Source organism: Macaca mulatta, chromosome 11 (genome assembly GCF_049350105.2).
Source record: "Macaca mulatta isolate MMU2019108-1 chromosome 11, T2T-MMU8v2.0, whole genome shotgun sequence".
NCBI classification, from domain to species: domain Eukaryota; kingdom Metazoa; phylum Chordata; class Mammalia; order Primates; family Cercopithecidae; genus Macaca; species Macaca mulatta.
Genome location: NC_133416.1, coordinates 2049997 through 2071310, shown reverse-complemented (window position 1 = coordinate 2071310; position 21314 = coordinate 2049997). Strand labels below are relative to the sequence as shown.

The 21314-nt window shown below is 39.0% G+C and overlaps 1 protein-coding gene across 4 annotated transcripts in view; it reads right to left on the bottom strand.

Annotated features, from left to right (window-relative positions):
* Window positions 1–21314, bottom strand: part of ERC1 (ELKS/RAB6-interacting/CAST family member 1) — a 500457-nt gene that overhangs the window by 255636 nt on the left and 223507 nt on the right. For 2 of the 4 annotated variants that reach the window (XM_077953260.1, XM_077953261.1), the window contains one exon: window positions 15521–15652. The exons of the other annotated variants lie outside the window; for them this stretch is intronic. In XM_077953260.1, the coding sequence (XP_077809386.1) occupies window positions 15521–15652 (132 nt within the window). The remainder of the gene's footprint in view (window positions 1–15520; window positions 15653–21314) is intronic. 4 annotated transcript variants of the gene reach the window in all.

Genomic DNA, 21314 nt, shown 5'->3' with positions numbered 1-21314 from the left:
CAAAAACTGAAAGCATTCCCCTTGAAAACTGGCACAAGACAGGGATGCCCTCTCTCACCACTCCTATTCAACATAGTGTTGGAAGTTCTGGCCAGGGCAATCAGGCAGGAGAAAGAAATAAAGGGTATTCAATTAGGAAAAGAGGAAGTCAAATTGTCCCTGTTTGCAGATGACATGACTGTACATTTAGAAAACCCCATCGTCTCAGCCCAAAATCTCCTTAAGCTGATAAGTGACTTCAGCAAAGTCTCAGGATACAAAATCAATGTGCAAAAATCACAAGCATTCTTCTACACCAATAACAGACAGAGAGCTGAATCATGAGTGAACTCCCATTCACAATTGCTTCAAAGAGAATACAATACCTAGGAATCCAACTTACAAGGGATGTGAAGGACCTCTTCAAGGAGAACTACAAACCACTGCTCACGAAATAAAAGAGGACACAAACAAAGGGAAGAGCATTCCATGCTCATGGATAGGAAGACCCAATATCGTCAAAATGGCCAAACTGCCCAACGTAACTTATAGATTCAATGCCATCCCCATCAACCTACCAATGACTTTCTTCACAGAATTGGAAAAAACTACTTTAAAGTTCATATGGAACCAAAAAAGAGCCTGCATTGCCAAGACAATCCTAAGCCAAAAGAACAAAGCTGGAGGCATCACACTACCTGACTTCAAACTATACTACAAGGCTATAGTAACCAAAACAACATGGTACTGGTACCAAAACAGAGACACAGACCAATGGGACAGAACAGAGCCCTCAGAAATAAAACCGCACATCTACAGCCATCTGATCTTTGACAAACCTGAGAGAAACAAGAAATGGGGAAAAGATTCCCTATTTAATAAATGGTGCTGGGAAAACTGGCTAGCCATATATAGAAAGCTGAAACTGGATTCCTTCCTTACACCTTATACAAAAATTAATTCAAGATGGATTAAAGACTTAAGTGTTAGACCTAAAACCATAAAAACCCTAGAAGAAAACCTAGGCAATACCATTCAGGACATAGTCATGGGCAAGGGCTTCATGTCTAAAACACCAAAAGCAATGTCAACAAAAGCCAAAATTGGCAAATGGGGTCTAATTAAACTAAAGAGCTTCTGCATAGCAAAAGAAACTACCATCAGAGTGAACAGGCAACCTATAGAATGGGAGAAAATTTTTGCAATCTACCCATCTGACAAAGGGCTAATATCCAAAATCTACAAAGAACAAATTTACAAGAAAAAAACAAACAACCCGATCAAAACGTGGGTGAAGGATATGAACAGACACATCTCAAAAGACATTTATACAGCCAACAGACACATGAAAAAATGCTCATCATCACTGGCCACTAGAGAAATGCAAATCAAAACCACAATGAGATACCATCTCACACCAGTTAGAATGGCAACCATTAAAAAGTCAGGAAACAACAGGTGCTGGAGAGGATGTGGAGAAATAGGAACACTTTTACACTGTTGGTGGGACTGTAAACTAGTTCAACCATTCAGTGTGGAAGACAGTGTGGCCATTCCTCAAGGATCTAGAATTGGAAATACTGTTTGACCCAGCCATCCCATTACTGGGTATATAGCCAAAGGATTATAAATCATGCTGCTATAAAGACACATGCACACGTATGTTTATTGCGGCGCTGTTCACAATAGCAAAGACTTGGAACCAACCCAAATGTCCATCAATGATACACTGGCTTAAGAAAATGTGGCACATATATACCATGGAATACTATGCAGCCATAAAAAAGGATGAGTTCATGTCCCTTGTACGGACATAGATTAAGCGGGAAACCATCATTCTCAGCAAACTATCGCAAGGACATAAAACCAAACACCACATGTTCTCACTCATAGGTGGGAATTGAACAATGAGATCACTTGGACACAGGAAGGGGAACATCACACACTGGGGCCTGTCGTGGGGTGGGGGGAGGGGGGAAGGATCGCATTAGGAGATATACCTAATGTAAACGATGAGTTAATGGGTGCAGCACACCAACATGACACAGGTATACATATGTAACAAACCTGCACGTTGTGCACAGGTACCCTAGAACTTAAAGTATAATAACAATAAAAAAAAAAAGAGAATTTGAGATAGAAAAAAAAAAAGATACCATTGTACCTCCACTAGGATGGTATAATTTTTTTCAGTGGCAAGTAACAAGTGTTGGCGAGGATATGGAAGAAATCTGGAACCTTCATATAGTGCTGGTGGGAATGTAGAAGGGTGTAGCTGGTTTGGGAAAAGGTATGGCAATTTCTCAAAATGTTCAATGTGGAGTTACCATGTGATCTGGCAATTTTACTGATAGGTATATACATACCCGAGAAAAATGAAAACATACATCCACACAAAAGCTTGAACACAAATGTTCATAGTAGCATTATCCATAATAGCAAAAAAGTGAACCTAAATGTCTGTCAACTGATACATGGATAATCAGAATGTGACAGAGCTATACAATGACATCTTATTTGTTCCTAAAGAGGAAGAAAGTACTGATGCATGCTACACCATGGGAGAGCCTTGATAACATTAAGCTGAATGAAAGAAGCCAGTCACAAAGTTCTCACACTGTATGATTCCATTTATATAAAATGTCCAGAATTGGCCAATCTATAAATACAGAAAATAGATAGGTGGTCACCAGAAGTTGGGGGTTGGGGAAAGAAGGGAGTGAGTGCTATTAACTATGGGATTTCTTTACGGGGTGATGAAAATCAGTTCTAAAATTGGTTATGGTGATAGTTTGTACAACTAACTGTGCATATGCAAAAAATATTAAATTGCATACTTTGAGTGAAAAAAAAGTAGTATCAGTCCCACTAAAAGGAAATAAAGTAAGATCAAAAAGACTTTCAAACTATTCTCATCAGTTTATATCTGCTATGCAGAATGTTTTGAATTATAACATGTTTTCATGAACATGGTGGCCTGGTATTTCAGAGTGGAAGGCTCACTGCCACGTAAGACTTTCAGCTAGCTCCCACTAGCTAAACGGTCAACAACAGTGGGCCTAGAATTTTGCACATTCATTTTTTGAGACATATAAGCTCTCTGTTTTCCCAGTGAAGAACAGGTCAGGGATAATAATGATTTCTAAATTTTATTTTTCCAGTCTGGCTACCATGCTTTAAAATCAAGCACAAAAAATGTAAGTAACTTTCAAATAGTATCTATTCTAATTCTTTAAATCTACAATTCTGCCACCTTTAAGTTCTTCTGTTCAGAGGAAAAAGTATTTTATCAAATCCAGTGGAAAAGCAGTTGCAACAAAGAAAACATTTCAAAACATTGTTTAGGTAAGTATAAAAATACGATAAAATTACCATTAAATCCTAAATTGTTTAGTAAGTACAGTGATGCTACAAACATTAAGGAATTCAGAACAAAATTTCATTTATTTGCTCATAAGTTAATTTAATTACTTAGCAAATATTCACTGAATGCCCTTGTGCACCAGGCACAGTGGTGGGCACTGAGGATACAACAGTAAATAAGACACAGCTCCTGCCCTCAAGGAGCTTTCACTCTAGGAGACAAAACAGAGACAGTCTCTTAAAGCAATAGGTAGTAAATACGTAAACAAAATGCAGTGTTACTGGAAAAAAAAAAAACCGGACTAAGTACAAATGCATTTGAAAAACATGAGAGGCCATGCACAGTGGCTCATGCTAGTAATCCCAGCATTTGGGAGGCTGAGGCGGGCAGATCGCCTGAGGTCAGGAGTTCGAGACCAGCATGGTCAACATGGTGAAATCCAGTCTCTACTAAAAACACAAAAAATTAGCTGGGCGTGGTGGCGGGCGCCTGTAATCCCAGCTACTTGGGAGGCTGAGGCAGGGATAATTGCTTGAACCCAGGAGGCAGAGGTTGCAGTGAGCCAAGATCAAGCCACTGCACTCCAGCCTGGGCAACAGAGTGTGACTCCGTCTCAAACTAAACTAAACTACACAAAACTACACAAAACTACACAAAACTACACAAAACAAAACAAAACAAGAAGAGATGCTTTCCCTGACCACTCTAAATAAGGTCCCCTGTTACATACTTTTATAAAATACTATACTTTTTTATTTGCACGATCAAATTTTAAAGTGTATGTTTCTCCCCCACTAACGAGGAAAGGACCACACTCATTTGGTTCAGTAAAGTATTCTCAGTTTCTAGCACACAGGAGGATCTCGATAAACAATGAATGAATAGTGAAATGAATGGACAATAGATAAACTTTTAACAACGCTGGAGTGGCACGTTCTCACTATGGACATCTAACATAGACGACTCTCATTTCTGTAACTATTCTACTCCTTTTTCCTCCACTCATGTTGTAACTTTAAGCATCTATGGCTACTACATGAATATGGAAGAAAACACTCATATGCAATTGTAATATCCCTTGAAAGTGATCTAGGCTCCCACCATTACTTCTTACAGGGAAAATTACTTTTGACAAACACAGTGTTGGGTTGCAAATGTTTTTCCAAAACCAAAAATTTTAAAAATGAGTAACTATATCAGAAAATGCTTGTATTTGAATATCCTAGTATCACAACTCTGTCAGGCTTAGGAGGAAAAACTAACTAGTATCTGTTAACTATGTATACGTAGATAGATATCTATGTATCTGTCTGTCTGTCCATCCATCTGACCATCTGACCGACTGACCATCCACCCACCCACCCACCCACCCACCCACCCACCCATCCACCCATCCACCCATCCACCCATCCACCCATCCATCCATCCATCCACCCATCCACCCATCCACCCATCCACCCATCCACCCATCCACCCATCCATCCATCCACCCACCCACCCACCCATCCATCCACCCACCCATCCATCTGTCCAACATACTATAGAGTTGAACTGTCCAATACAGTAGCCACTAGGCAGATATGGCCATTAAAATTTATTTTTTAAATAAAAGCAAAATATCAGTTTTTCATGTGCTCTAGCCACATTTTAAGTGTTCAATAGAAACATGGCTAGAGGCTGCCATCTTGGTAGAACAGACATAAAACATTACCACTGTTTTAGAAAGTTCTATCTGACAGTGCTACTATAAAGACTACAGAGGTTTTAGAAGCCAATAAGCACTTGTGAAGAAAAATGTATACTTATTCACTTTATGCCAAAAAAGTAACTTTTGTTTAGATTTCAAGTCCTTCTAATATTGAGCAGTATTTAGAAATCATATCTGAGCACTAGGAGTGAGCATTGCTACTAAGAAGATAATTTGTTTTCTAGGTATTTGCAGTACCTAGGAAATGCATGTGTGACTATGTGTTTAAGAGAAAAAAGTCATGAATTTAAACAAATGTTTCCAATTCCAATTTAAGATTACAAAGACTAAACCCTTAAAACATTTTTACAGTTTTAAAATTTCCATATCTTCTTGCTTCTAGGAATAAGATCTAAGGATAATGTTCTAAAACCAATACTTTGTTTTAAATAATGCTAAGAAAGTATTTTTCCCCTCCCTCCCTTCCTTCTGGAAACTATAGAACATCTGGTTTAGTAAAAGTGAAAGACAGCATTAGAACTGGATTTTATAGCATATATTTCCAGCAGTTTACTAAAGCTACTCAAGTTATTTTTTTTTCTTTTTTTTTCTTTTTTGGAGATGGAGTCTCACTCTGTCACTCAGGCTGGAGTGCAGTGGCATGATCTTGGCTCACTGCAACCTCTGCCGCCCGGGTTCAAGCAATTCTCCTGCCTCAGCCTCCTGAGCAGATGGGATTACAGGCACCTACCACTGCGCCTGGCTAATTTTTGTATTTTTAGTAGAGATGGGGTTTCACCATCTTGGACAGGCTAGTCTTGAACTCCTGATCTCGCATCCACCTGCCTCGGCCTCCTAAAGTGCTGGGATTACAGGCATGAACCACAGCGCCTGGCCTTTTTATGAGAAAAGCGTGGATGTAAAATGGGAAATAATGTACAGATTAAGAAGCTGTATTGATCTAAGACAGACTCTCGGAGAATAAATAATCCAGTTACAAGAACAATGTCCATCTCATCAACATATTAGGTGACTGTGTTATTCTCAGTTGATGCAAATCTACAACTTCTAGAATGTGAGACCAGATGGGGGAGAGGACAAGAATTTCCTTGAGTCACAGTATTAAAACTTGACATATGTAAATTAGAATTTAACAGTAAGTTTGTCACTACTGAATCAACCAGATACGGTCTATAAATATGACATTTCTCTGGGGCCTTCAACCAACCAGAAGAGCAATGCCTCCCCTTGGTACTATGGAGGGCAGTGGTGGTGACAACAGAAGTACCAGTAGTGGCAGATGTTTACTATGGGTTTACTATGTGTCAGAATCTGTTCAAGGTATTTTATACAGATATCATCTCTTTAATGTGGCAGATGTAATAACTATTCCTTTTACAGCTCAGAGAACTAACCCACAAGTAACCTGCCTAAGATCATAATTTGTAAGTGGTGGAAGCCTAATTCCAACCACAGCTTCTAACTCCACAGTCCACTTTCTTAGCCGTTACGGAATACAGCTTCCCTAAGGTTCTGGAATGACCCTCTGAACTGGAAAGCCACAGTATACAAATTTCTGTACCTAACCTATCACTTTTGCATTTCTCAGACTCGACTTCCCCCACATTCAGTAAGCCTACTTTCAGCTTTGTAAGATTACAAAGAAGTCCTCCCAGATGAGATGAGCAAGCCTGAGGAAAAAAACTGGTTTGAAGGTAAGAATCAAAAGATTGAACTTAGACAGTTTCTGGTTGAGGTATCAAGGAAATATTGGTGTAAAGATATGAAATGGGCTGCTGTCTATTTCATAAGTTTGGATCTCAGAAGAGAAAACTGGTCTAAAAATAGAAATTGTGCATGCATACAGTCCCAGCTTTGTGGAAACGTAGCTTGAGCCCAGGAGTTCGAGGCCGTAGTGTGCTACGATCATGCCTGTAAGTAGCTACTACAGTCTGGCCCGGACAACGTATCGAGAACCCATCTCTAAATACATAAATAATACAAATATCTGATGTGATAACAATTCCTAAACTGATGATAATGTAGCTAACATTTCTTTAACACCATGTCGTGCTTCTTATCCTCAAACAAAGTTTTCCCTCAGGCTTTCTCATCTCAAAAAATTATACCACTATTCTCCCAGCTGGCCACTAGAAATCCAACGGCCATCTCTGTTTTCTCTTCTATCCTTATCCATACATGTAATTCACCAAATCCTTTTAGCTCTACTTCCAAAAGACATTTTAAATCTACCTATTTCTCTTTATCTCCACTGGCACTGTGGAATCTTTTCAGCTATTGCCTGATCTGCCCAAACTCTTGCATAGACCAAGAGTCTCTCTACACGTTTGTGCTGGTATACCTACTAAAAGAGTTTGTACAACTATGATTAAAAAAAATTTTTTTTATATTTCTTTTTTTCTGCTCACAAATGTACTGAGACAGAATGATTTTAACTTGATAAATTTTTTTACATTGAAAGTTTAAAGAGTTGCAAAGATTTAATTTCTTGGGTATTAAAGACTGTTTTTTAAAAAAGCATCACTTTTTTAAAGAAAAGGAAATATCCAATAAAATACAAATACCATACTTGATATCCATCATCATCTATTCAAAAACTGTAGGACAAATTATTATTTACATTTTCCTTTTTCTGACTCTATGTTTCCATTCTACTTCTCCTTAGAATTTTATACTAACGTAATTTACTCTGTGCTAGACTGCTTGTGTGGATCTTTTGTACTTTTCTCAATAAAAATATTTATATAAATTTAAATTTGATATTTTAATATTTTCCTGTGGTCATAACCCTTAAGAATTCTTGTGGACTGAGTTATCATTAGAATCACTAGTTATATAGTATCAATCAATCAAAACCAATATACATATTAAGTATTATGAGAAAATAATTATTAAACATGAAGAATACATTTTAATTAAAATGTATCTTATTAAACATATTTATCTTAACAAGATTAATGGGACTTTAATACTTTTATTAGTTTAGATATCTCTTGTTAATATTACTATTAATAGAAAGATAAAGGTTCAAGCTGAGCGCAGTGGCTCACGCCTGTAATCCCAGCACTTTGGGAGGCAGAGGTGGGCAGATCACCTGAGGTCAGGAGTTTGAAACCAGCCTGGCCAACATGATGAAACCTCGTTTCTAGTAAAAATGCAAAAAAATTAGCCAGGCGTGGTGGTGGGTACCTTTAGTCCCAGCTACTTGGGAGGCTGAGGTATGAGAATCGCTTGGACCTGGGAGGCGAAGGTTGCAGTGAGCCATGATCCTACCACTGCACTCCAGCGTGGGTGAGGGAGTGAGATTCCATCTCAAAAAAAAAAAAAAAAGGGAGATAGGGGTTCAGCATCAATTCCATTGGTATGTTTCACTGTTATAGATGTAAGCACTAAGAAAGCTCCATCATATAAACGGATAGGAATGGAAGGAGTTTTGCTGTAGCAATATAACTCAACCCTTTGCATTCCTTCAGAATTACATGCCCCAAACCCGACAGTAACCTGTCATCGAAAATCATTTATAATAATCGACCAATTGGCACTTAATTAGGTTTTATTTCAATTCTGTGGAAAACAAAGAATTGAAAACAATCTGACAGACCCATCCATTATCTTAACGCCAATTCGCTGAATGGCCCCTTTGTTAACATTCCAGAGTTTTCCACCTCTGAGGAACAGAGCACAGAAAGTCAGGAGAGTTTTGTCTGTTGTAAAGTGAGGAGTGCAGAACTGTGAAGGGGAAAATGACAAAGGAGAATCTGCACACCTTAGGTGCCTTTTGAGCGGATCAGTTTCAGGGACACGTGTGTTCAGAGGCTGAGGGCCCGTGTCCATGTGCCTTTTGAGCGGATCAGTTTCAGGGACACGTGTGTTCAGAGGCTGAGGACCCATGTCCATGTGCCTTTTGAGCGGATCAGTTTCAGGGACACGTGTGTTCAGAGGCTGAGGGCCCGTGTCCATGTGCCTTTTGAGCGGATCAGTTTCAGGGACACGTGTGTTCAGAGGCTGAGGGCCCGTGTCCATGTGCCTTTTGAGCGGATCAGTTTCAGGGACACAGGTGTTCAGAGGCTGAGGGCCCGTGTCCATGTGCCTTTTGAGCGGATCAGTTTCAGGGACACGTGTGTTCAGAGGCTGAGGACCCATGTCCATGTGCCTTTTGAGCGGATCAGTTTCAGGGACACGTGTGTTCAGAGGCTGAGGGCCCGTGTCCATGTGCCTTTTGAGCGGATCAGTTTCAGGGACACGTGTGTTCAGAGGCTGAGGGCCCGTGTCCATGTGCCTTTTGAGCGGATCAGTTTCAGGGACACAGGTGTTCAGAGGCTGAGGGCCCGTGTCCATGTGCCTTTTGAGCGGATCAGTTTCAGGGACACAGGTGTTCAGAGGCTGAGGGCCTGTGTCCATGTGCCTTTTGGGGAAGCGTTCATGCACTCTCAGGTGTAGGCACACCTCAGTTAGAAGATCTCCAGCCTGGGCTGCTTTAATTGCCCATCTGATCCTCCCCCTTCCAATCTTACCTCCCCCCAATTCATCCTCCACCCAATACCCAGAATGATCTTTTAAAAACATAAATCAGATGATGTCATGCCCTCTTTAAAACTCTTCCATCCCTCTTACGAAGCACAACCTTCTGCCATGGCTCATATAAAAGCCCTGCACAGCTTGCACCGTTCCTGCCCGCTGGTCACATTGGTCTTCCTTAGACATGTTCAGCTCTTCTCCACTTATTACCATTAGAACTGCTGCTTCTGTCCCACTGGTCACATGGTGCGCTTCCTCTCAGCCTTCAGGCTCAGGACAAAGCTACTTTCACAGAGGACCCGCTCTGAGCACTTAATCTAAAATAGCTGCCAACCCTCCAACTTTCAAGAAATGATTGTGTATTTCTGAAAACCTGCTCCTTTGTCATAACTAGTAATTAAATATTAGTGTCTGTGTCCCCATCTGAACTGTAAGGTCTCAGGCAAGACACTAAAGCTACTTTGTTTATCACTATGTATTCTCCAGGACTACCACGGCACCCACTGAGTAAGTAATAAAGATCTGTTGAATGAATGAATGAGCAAGTAAACTAAAAATAAATATTGTTCTTTGCTTCAAAGGTTCTCTACTTCCTTGAACATAAGCTTGAACATGCTTCATTCAGCATGATCTGATCGTGCACACCTATACAAATGATCTCTCTTACTCTCTCATCTTTTTCTCTTCTTTACATAGTTCTTGCCATTCCTATTTACACTCGACTGTAGCTACTAACTACAACTTGGTTTCCTAGACACTCCCAGCTTTCACCTCTGTTCCCTCTACATGGAATACATTGAACATCTTTCACTTCTTTGCCTAATTCTTTCTTTTTAAGACTCAATTCACACATAAACACCTCCTCCAGGAAGCCTGTAGACCTCCCAAATTTGGATTTCAGGCTTGCCCCCTTCCTCTATTCTCAAAGCTTTGTATTCAGACCTCTATCGTGGTAGTTATCAAACAGAACCACAATTATAAGTTCATTCTTCAGTCTTTCCCAATAAACTATAAGCTTCTTGAAGACAGAGGCTGTATCTATTACCTTTTCATGTTCAGCGCTTAATGCGGCATTTGGAAAAGCACAAGATATTTTTTAAATATTAGCAGAAAAAAAGGCATAAGTGACAGTATAATTTTATTTTCAGAGCATCACTGCCATTTAATAAACGATGAGGGAAATGTAACTTAATATTCAGACCAATAAAGAATTATGTTTATAAAAGTAAATAATAAACTGTGCACTCTGGAAATCGCTAAAAGTAAAAAAGGCAGTAAGAAAGACTAAGGAAAACAACTATAGTTCTATCAGTGCACGTCGTCTTCTACAGACACACTCCTCTACCAGGTTTGCTTCTGTAGTGGCAACTGTCCATTCTGAAAATGAACTTGGCTGTTCCGGTGGTGGCTGCTGCATATATGACAGGGGAGATTTTCAGCCAATGAAGAACTTTATACATTAAAAAAATGTAAGCCTCAAAAATGCTCATTAATGTATAATTACCTAGCAAACCACAGATATAATTTATACTTTACAAGCCAAATAAAGTCAAAATGGCAATTTGAAAAAATATCACTGCTTATCACTGAGTATCATGGTTAAAAATGGGGCTTTTAAAAGAAAAATCAAATTCATATGTGCAAATATGTCGTTATTATCATTATTTTTAAAGACAGGGCCTCACTCTGTTGCTCAGGCTGGGATGCAGTGGTACAATCATGGGTCACTGCAGCCTCAAACTCCTGGGCTCAGGTGATCCTCTCACCTCAGTCCCTCAAGCAGCTGGGAATACAGGCGTACCCCATCATGTCCGGCTAATTACAATTTTGTTGTTGTTGTTGTTGAGACGAGGCCTTGCATTGTTGTACAGGCTGGTCTCGAACTCTTGGCTTCAAGCAGTGCTCCAACCTCTGCCTCCCAAAGTGCTGGGATCACAGGCATGAGCCACTGCATCCTGGCCCAGTGAAGATATTTAAATCATTCTTTTAAAATGTTAAAAGAAAATTAAAAAATTTAAAGTTCATAACATCATAGCTGAGCTAAGCATACTGCTCTTTAGCCCCTGGCAATTCTGAGACTTGTTTAGGAGACCTTGTTTACGCTCAGTTTAAGAAAATAGACACATTCAATAAAACACAAAACCCACCAAAAGTTAAACAGAGAAAGGTTCCAGAAACAGAATCCCCACGTCGAAAGGGACAAAGCAAAAGTAAAGGAGCTGTGGGGCTCTCCCCTGTGGGGATCATTCACTTCATCTCTCAATTTGCTCGCACAGGTGAGGGGCACCTTCCTTCATTAGGTCATCACACAACTTCTCTAAATTTCTAGCACGGGCTCCGTGTGGGGCAGCATGTATTAGGAACGAGTAAACTGTGAGGGGATCCCGTGAGAATAAAGAAAAGGCATTAAGAGATGTTTTCTTATGGGAGTTCTTCCTTGTTCGAACTTTGGAAGGTTCTACATCTTATTTTAATAAAGTTATGGCTCCCATACAATTTTACTTTGCTGTTGGAGGAATTAAGAGATGCAGATACCCTACCTTTATCAGAGAAAGTCATTCTTTCCCAGAAGCTAAATTTAAGTGAGAAACAGGTAACTTTTGAATCTGAGAAAGAAAATAAGAATAATATTCCTAAACAAAAAAGCCTCATTTAAGGCATTTCAAAAGAACATCTGCAGATTATCTCAGTACATATAATTAACATACATAAGTAAAATTAACAGTGGAGCTAAAAGACAGGAACAGATGGGCTGGGCGCGGTGGCTCATGCCTGTAACCCCAGAACTTTTGGAGGCCGAGGTGGGCGGATCACTTGAGGTCAGGAGTTCAAGACCAGCCTGGCCAACATGGTGAAACCCCGTCTCTACTAAAAATACAAAAATTAGCTGGGCATGGTGGCACATGCCTGTAGTCCCAGCTACTTGGGAGGCTGAGGCAGGAGAATGACTTGAACCCAGGAGGCAGAGATTGCAGTGAGCTGAGATCACGCCATTAAACTCCAGCCTGGGTGACAGAGCAAGACTCCATCTCAAAAAAAAAAAAAAAAAAAAGACACGAAAAGATAAAAATAATAATAATAAATGGGAGAGGAGAGGACAGTAGACGAAGGTTGTAAGGCTTCAGAAGTGCAAACGTAAAAGCAATTTCTTCATACCTCGAACCACTTAAAGTTCAAATAACTGGTCTCATGCGATATTTCACGCAACAGCTTCAGATAGGCAGTGAGTAGCAGAAAGGCGGAAAACAAGAAAACAGAAAAGGAAAAAAAGCATGCAATCAAAAGCAAAAGATATACAGCCACTTTGGGAGACAGTCTGGCAGCTTTTTCCAAAACTCTTACCATATGATCTTACCACAGAATCCGGCAATCACACTCACAGTTATTTACCCAAATGAGCTGAGAATTTATATCCACACCAAAGTCTGCATGTGAATGTTTACAGCAGCTTTATTCCTAAGTGCCAAAAACTGAACGGCACCAAGATGTCCTTCAGCAGCCGAAGGAATGAGCAAACCGTGGCGCATCCACACAATGGAATACTACTCAGAGATAAAGAGAAATGAGCTATCGAGCCACAAAAAGAAGAACCTTAAATGCAGATGCTAAGTGAAAGAAGCCAAGCTGAACAGGCTACATACTATATGACTCCAACTGTCAGTAAAGGAAAAGGCAAAACTACAGAGGCAGTAAAAAGATCAGGGACGGGGGAGACGGGGGAGGAATAAATCGGTGGCGCATGATACTTTCAAGGCAGTGAAATTACTCTGTATAATAGTGTAATGGCAGATACAGGTCACTACACATTTGGCAAAACACATGGGACTGTGTGCCACAAAAAGTGAACCCTAAGCTATGGACCACACAGTTATAATGTATTAAAACTGGTTCATTAATTTTAACAAATACTACACTAATGCCATATGTTAACAATAGGGGAAACTGAGGTAGAGAAAGGAGTAAATGGAAGCTCTTTGTACTTTCTGCTCAATTTTTCTGTAAACCTAAAAACTGCAAAGTCTATTAACCATAAATAAAACATACCCCTAAAGCATATTATAATCAGTTCACACAATAGCCTCAAAAAGGAAAACACATAACAGAAGTCTATAACCCATAGTGACATGATCTATTATTAATTGCCAAAGTCTCCGCATGATCTCTGATGTTTAATACTTGTCAATAAACAATGAGGCCAAAGCAGAAGAAAAATCTTTATTTGAAAAATAAAGGAGAGAATATAAAAAGGGTAAAATCAAGATAAAAGAAAATTCCTCCCCACCCTTGGGTGACACAATGGCTGTCACCGTCCCTTCTCTGGAGCTCTCCACTACCCAAGTTCCAGGTGACTGTGCTTTAGGAACGTATCCGAAGAAAGAGCAGACGAGGTATTCATCTAGGAACAGGGTACTGAAAGGCACTCATTCTGCAAAAGGTTCAATGATCTCTCAGCTTTGCTAACGAAGTTGGTCTTTCTACACTTGACACTAAAGAAACCATATCTTTGCATCCCACAGAGCTATGAAGGGGCTCCCTGGGGAACACGCTATGTCTGCCTTGGAAACGTGCCCTTCTTTACTGTACCTACCTTAACTCAAAATAACACCAGTGGTCTGACCAAGGGGTTCCTAGAAAGATTCCTGTCACCCTCTCATTGAGCATTTTTTCCCTCTTTAACATTTATATTTCTCCCACTAAGAAATGGAAAGGAAACAATTACTGCAAAATTAAGTGCTATGAACCTATGTGTCAGATGGATTTGAAATCTTAAATCACATTCTCATAATGGGAGCTGGGATTATAACCTTCACTTGTTAAAACTATTTCTTCCATTCACACTTCCCATCTGTAGTTATTCATGAAAAGTCAATGAAAAGTCAAAAGCAAGAGTACGGAGATCTTAAAAGACGCAGGAAATACGTCGAACAAGCACCACAAACTGCCGCGCAGAGCTCTTCGGCAAGCCCCTCCGAGGCTGCGACAGGCTTATCCGGGACTCGTGTACGGTTTCTACGTCCTTCACACTCACTATTAACCTCAACTTGTTACAACCTCAACTCTTCTCTTCAGTGAGGCAGGGTATGAAATGAATAAACTATTAGCTATTTGGAATTAACGTTTTTCAGTCAGAAATGTTTGCGTCTTTTTTTTTTTTGCCAGGCACGGTAGCTCATGCCTGTAATCCCAGCACTTTGGGAGGCCGGGGCGGGTGGATCACCTGAGGTCAGGAGTTCGAGACCAGCTTGACCAACACAGTGAAACCGCAACTTTACTAAAAACACAAAAGTTAGCTGGGCGTGCTGGCAGGTGTCTGTAATCCCAGCTACTTGGGAGGCTGAGGCAGGGGAATCGCTTGAACCCGGGAGGCGGAGGTTGCAGTGAGCTGAGATAGTGCCATCGCACTCCAGCCTGGGGGACAAGAGTGAGACTTCGTCTCAAAAAAAAAAAAAAAGTTCGCGTTTTTCTTTCCATTTAAAAGCCAGGGTTGTGCCCAGTCTTGTAGCAGACAGATAAGCTCCATTTCACCTCATCCAATATATTAGCACATGCTACATAAATATATATGGGATCTGACCTAAGTTATTAACGCAGAGGCTGCTGTGTTAACGTGAGTCAATTCTCATACAACTTTATTTCGATTCTTATTTAAGAAACAGCAGACAAGGCATTTATCTAGGAACAGGGTACTGAAAGGCACTCATTCTGCGAAATGTTCAATTCTCTCTCAGCTTTGCTAATAAAGTTGGTCTTTCTTTCTACACTTGACAGAAAAGAAACCATATCCTTGTATCTAATACCGCTGTGAAGGAACTCCTTGGGACTTACACTCTATGAAGTGCTTTTGAAACCCTATAAACATACAATATGTGTAGTTTACCTAAACTATACTGGTTGTGTTTTACCGTTTGGTTAACCAGCAGCATTGCTTGGAACTGTATGAAATAGCAGACCTGTTTTTCAGCATTGGTCCTGGCTGATTCCTCTTGTGCTAGCACCATTTCCCGCTCTGCAGTTATCTGTACACTTTCTCTTAGTGCTTCTTCCAGCTCTTCAATCCTGTCATCCTTCTTACGGAGACTGTCCTAGAAAATGATGGAAGACTAGGTGAAGTAGATTAATTACTTAACCCTTTAAGGAAGGGCTGTTTACTTATTCAATGTCCTTCCCATCAGAAGCAAATCCAACAAGATATCGTCACAGAGGACACAATAAAGAAAGCAAGGAAAGAAAAGAAGTAAAGCAGGCTGAAGTAGTATATTATTAAGAGCCAAGCGTCAAGTTAGTCAAGCAAGATAAACGTGAGGAATTTGCCCTCTGTAACAGAGAATAAAACTATGTTAGACAGCAGAGGTGGCAAGGGCTTGATTATCTAAAAGTACAAAGTTGTTTTCGAACTACTCTCTAAGCATAAAGCCAGCTTTGATGAAATGATAATTAGATTGAATATCAAAACATTCTCTTTTCCTGCAGTGAAGCCGAGATGAGAAAAGTGCAGTAAACAGCATGATCTTTCAGATTATATTCTTCATAGACAATTGTTGGCAAACAATTTCTTAAGAGATATTAAAAAGCAAGTGACGCATCCTCAAATTTCAAGAATGTGTGGTTTTCTCATAATCTCATATGAGAAAACCAAAAATGACAACTGGATGTAAGTGACTGGTCTGGCTAAGAATGAGCCATGTTATTAGCCAACCAAGCAATCCCCAGCCCTGATGTTCCACACAAGTTTAAAAGGCAGCTTCTGGAGAGGCGGATGCTGATCTCTCGGAAAGTCAAACAGAATCCTACAGAACGCTGAGTTCATGTGAGACAGGAGGGATGTTAAGAGGAGTTCAAGTAGGATGGAGAACTGAGTCATCAGGTTATTGGAAGCACTTCCTTCTTCAACTTCTTACGAAACTAGAGGATTAAGAATAAAATGCTTCCTCTTAAAATATATATAAAACAAAAGAACAAGACTTGCTAAACCATTCTCCAATTTTCAGAACACTCATATCAGGAAAAGATACCTAAGAATTTTTTCTTTTATCTGAGAAACTCAATTATACTGCAGTCCACTTTTGTAAGGCCTTTTTGACAACTTTACCTTCAAAAATCTAGAACTTGAAATCCGTCAAAGATAAGTCAGATTTTTCTCCCCATTTTGGAAGAACAGCATCATTATTTCACATTCTTCTTAATAAACAGTTGATAAATCTTTTGCTCTCTCATTTTTCTAAACTTTAAAAAATGAGAGTTAGGAAAAACTTCACATTTTGGTGATGTACGTTATATTCATGTTAAGAGAAAAGTTTTCATTCTTCTCAGAGAACTGTGGTTCTTCACAGTTATAAAATACTGTGATCTATTCCCATCAGGAAGGTTCTGTTTTGTGCAGGGCAGTTTAGCTGTATCAAACAAAACAAAACAAAACAAAAAAAACGCTCTCTGTTGAAATCTTTGTTCCCTCTGTTGACTTGCCATGAACAGCAGAGTACAGCGGAGGTTTTTAAAGAATGTCATGCAGAGAGACAAGGGACGATGCCAGTCAAAACAAAGGCCAAGGTGGCTTCTTCAGAATCAAAGAAAACTAAACATAAAAGAAGGATTATGAAGTAAGAGATGGATGCAATGATTAGTTCAGTCTTCTCAAACCCTCCAATGAATGAGAATGACCATATTTGTAGTAATATGGGATTCTAAAATACAGATTGCTGTAAGTATAAAGAAGCATAAAGAAACATTATTAACACATAAAGTTGAAAATGTTTCTCATCAGCTCCTTGTGGAAAACTCAGTATTACGTCTTTGTGCGGTCTACCCTATCCCACTCTTCAACTGTTTCTTGGAAGTCTCCTGAGAGGCTTCTATTATCTAAATTGAGGCTCAAACAGTTAATTCCAAATAACTTCCCAGGAATCTATTTCAAGCAAACAACTTTACTTGTATATCTGCGTGGGGTAAAAATAGCTTTGTGGCTGTATCAATAAAAAACTTTTAGGGAGAAAACGATGAGTAATTTGTCATAATGCAAAGAATCAAGTTTTCATAATATTTCATTGTGAAACTCATTTCATAACTTTATCGGAAACCAGCAGTGAAACTAGAGTCAGCCACACGAGCTCAGTGTTCACGGCCTTATTTAAAAAAGGATTTCTGGAATTAATCGCAAAGCCTGGTTCAAAATCTTTCTTAATAATAAGGATGAAAAACAAAAGCCAAGTGACACTACAAATAAAAGGAAACGGCTGATAAGTAATATTTAGGTGATATTATAAGTTACATTTCAATGTAAAGCTGAGTATGGAATCATTTGCTTAGTCTAAGGCAACTGGATCAAACTAGGATAGTATAATGCAAGAGAATGAAGACAGCAAATACCTCTCTCACCTTTATTTACAAAGTCCAGAATTACTTAATCTATCGAGTGGGTAAAATCTGGCACCAATTTTAGTTTTGGAATCTTGAGAGATCTGCTAAAATAAACCAAGGAAGTTTCTCTTGTGTTGAACCACAGCTTGAATCTCCTATTTCATTTAATAAAATGTTGAGCCAGTGTAAGAAATAAGCAGGAAAGCCTTTGAGTGCTACAAATACCAGGGTAGCAATAGCACTGCTAGGTAACATTTATAATCATTCTTTCTTGCCTCGCTCTTGCGAAAAGACTAAATCCATCATTTGGTGCTTAGATGATAATATGAATACTCTTTTTTTAAAGTTTAGAACACTAAGGGAAAGAAAACATCTTGAAAACTTTTAGAAAGGCCAAAAACGATCACTTGTCAAATCAAAAAATCAGAAGACATTGGAGTTTTTAAAGGCAACACAGGAAACTAGAAGACAATTTGAGTAATGCTTTCAAAACTCTAAGGGGGAAAAATGATTACCAATCTAGAATTCTGTATCTAAACTACCAATCAAATATGGGAGTTGAATGCAAAATCCCCCCCCAAAAAAAGGACCTCACTCAGCGACTCTCTCAGGAAGCTACTAGGGTATACTCTATAAAACGAAGAGGTAAACCTGGAAAGAAGATGTGGGATCCAGAGAACAGGAGCTCTATCACAGGTGAGTGGTGAAGGGAACCATAAGGATGACACAACCTAGAGACTAAGTACACATTACTTAGCAGAGAAAGGAAATTAATTTTTCCTAGAAAAAAAGCAGATGTACAGATTATCTGAGGGCAATTAATAAGGGCTGATGTATTTTTACAGTAGTAATGATACTGGGAGGAATTTTACGGGTGTAGAAAGGAATCTGGGAACAGATACCCAAGACAGGAAAAACAAAAAGGAAAACTAAGGTACACTAGGAAAAACCAAAATGTAAATCATAATATATTATGTGCCTCAGTTTTAATAATGTAGACCTGGAGATAATTATGTTGGAAGGATAGAAAGAAGGAATTGTGTGTTGGTCTGTGTAAAAACACTAATTCCTCATCATCTATGATAAGAAGTCAACAGATGATGCTCAAATAAGCAAAATAATAGAACAATAATATAAAAATGTCATTTGGAAAGATAAAAATAAACGACAGTAGAAACCACCAAAAGAGATGAAAGTGGTCATCTCAGAGGAAGAGGAATCAGAGTTACACAAGGATAACAGAAGTGACTATTATTCTGAGACATGTAAGTATTATTTGTGTAAATAATATAAAATATATATTGTCCTGATATAAAATCAAAAGCAAATTGAAAAATATCTTAAAAGAGCATCTTGCACTGCAAAGAAATCAGTAAGGATATAAAGAGACCTTCTGGAAATAGTTACAACTGTCATTTTTAGGTAACAGATACTCTCAATATGTAAGTTAACTGTTTACTGTGAAAAGAGAAAAGCAGACCAGGCAAACACATCTTCAGGCAGTGCTCATGATCAAAAGAAAGGTAAAGAGAACAAAACACGTATGGATTATACATCACTGTGTTCTTCAGCTTTTTATTCAAAAGTCCTATGAATTTCTTCATAGCAATATTTTACAGAAGTGGGTCAGAATTATGAGAAATTCCTTTCAAGTCTTTTGATAACCATGGGATAGTCTAAATAAGAACATTTTTAAAAAGGGACAATATTATCACAATAAGTTCTTCCATAAATTCTGAAGATCCTGAAGATAAATCTCAAACTTAAAAAGAAAAATCTCTGATCTGTCAATGCCAGACTTTGAGTTGAAGAAGTGACAGTTATCACCAGCTTCCTTGAAACTGAATGAGACAATAAGATGTCATATTAGACTTGAGAAGGTATGAAATGCAACAGAGTTCACATACTTCTGCTCTCAGGACCACATCTGATTGAAGTAAGGGGATGTGCTAAAACCCCTGGAAAGTGCTTCCTGGTGGCTCAAGTGCAAGAGGGATCATACCACGTGTGGCCCGAGGCTTGGAATATATGCTTTACATGTTAAAGTGTATTTTCTCCTTCAAAAAGTCCACATTCACCAACCTTCATGATAAACTATGAGACAGTAAAAGCCATTCTGAGTCTGTAATGCTGAAGGAATCTACATATACTATCTACTATCCCTAACTCCTCCTCTCCCTATATTCCTTAGGTTTGAAGGATCTGAAGCATCTGGAAATTAGGAAGCTGACTTACTGGAACTAAATGTAGCTAGAGATTACGGTATGACATGCCACACTTAATCTGTGAAAACCATACCTGTTGTTTACAGGCATTCTTAATCTGCTGCTAGCTTAGAAGAAAACTTTCTTCTTCAGTTAATATACTATTTGTACTGTCCAATGCGGGAGCCACTAGCAACAAGTAGCTACTGAGCCATTGAATGTGGCTAGTCCAAATTGAGATGTGCTATAAACACACACTACATTTCACAAACTTAGTCTTAAACAAAAGAAGGTACAACACTTCTTTAAGAATTTTCATACTGATTATATGCTAAAATAATATTTTGGATATATTTGATTAAAGAAAACATTATTAAATATCATCTGTTTCCTTTTAGTTTTTTAAATGAGACTATTAGAAAATTCAAAATTATACATGTGGCTCACATTATATTTCTACTGGAGAATGTGGCAGTAGTTAGAGCAGTTTTTACATATGCAATAAATCTATAAAAGGCTATATGACACATCATGTTTTACATACATTTTTAACTCTTTTCCCAGCTTACAGGCTATCAGCAGACAAATAGGAGTTATATAGGTGATAAACACCAACAAAAGCTCCAACAGTACCCAACCCTGATAATTACCATGGTGATAATATTAATAAAACAATTTAAAATAGCGTTTACTACTCTAACAGAGAAAACCAAACTGTGGATTTAGGGGAAAAAAATCAGACTATGGTAGAGCACCTTAATACTAAAAATATAAAATACTTGTAATCATTGTTTATTGTTGTATTAATGAGTCACTTCAAAACTCAGCAGCATAAGACAACAGTGAATACTGATTATCTCACACAGACTGTGTGGGTCAGGAACTCAAAAGCAGCTTAGCTGAACAGTTCTGGTGCCAGGGTTTCTTATGAGGTTGTAGCCAAGATGTCAACCAGGCTTCAGTCCTTCGCTTCCACTTAGACGGCTGGCGAGGTGGCGCAGCTATTGGCAAGAGGCCTCTGTTCCTCTCCACGGGGCGGCCTGAGTGTCTTACAACACAGAGGCCGGCCTTCGCCAGGGCCAGGGATTCAGGAGTGCAAGGCAGCTGCATCAGCGTCTTTTGGATCTAGCTTCAGAAGTCGGCGCCATCACTTCTGCCTTCTTGTACAGTTCGTGAGACCGATCCT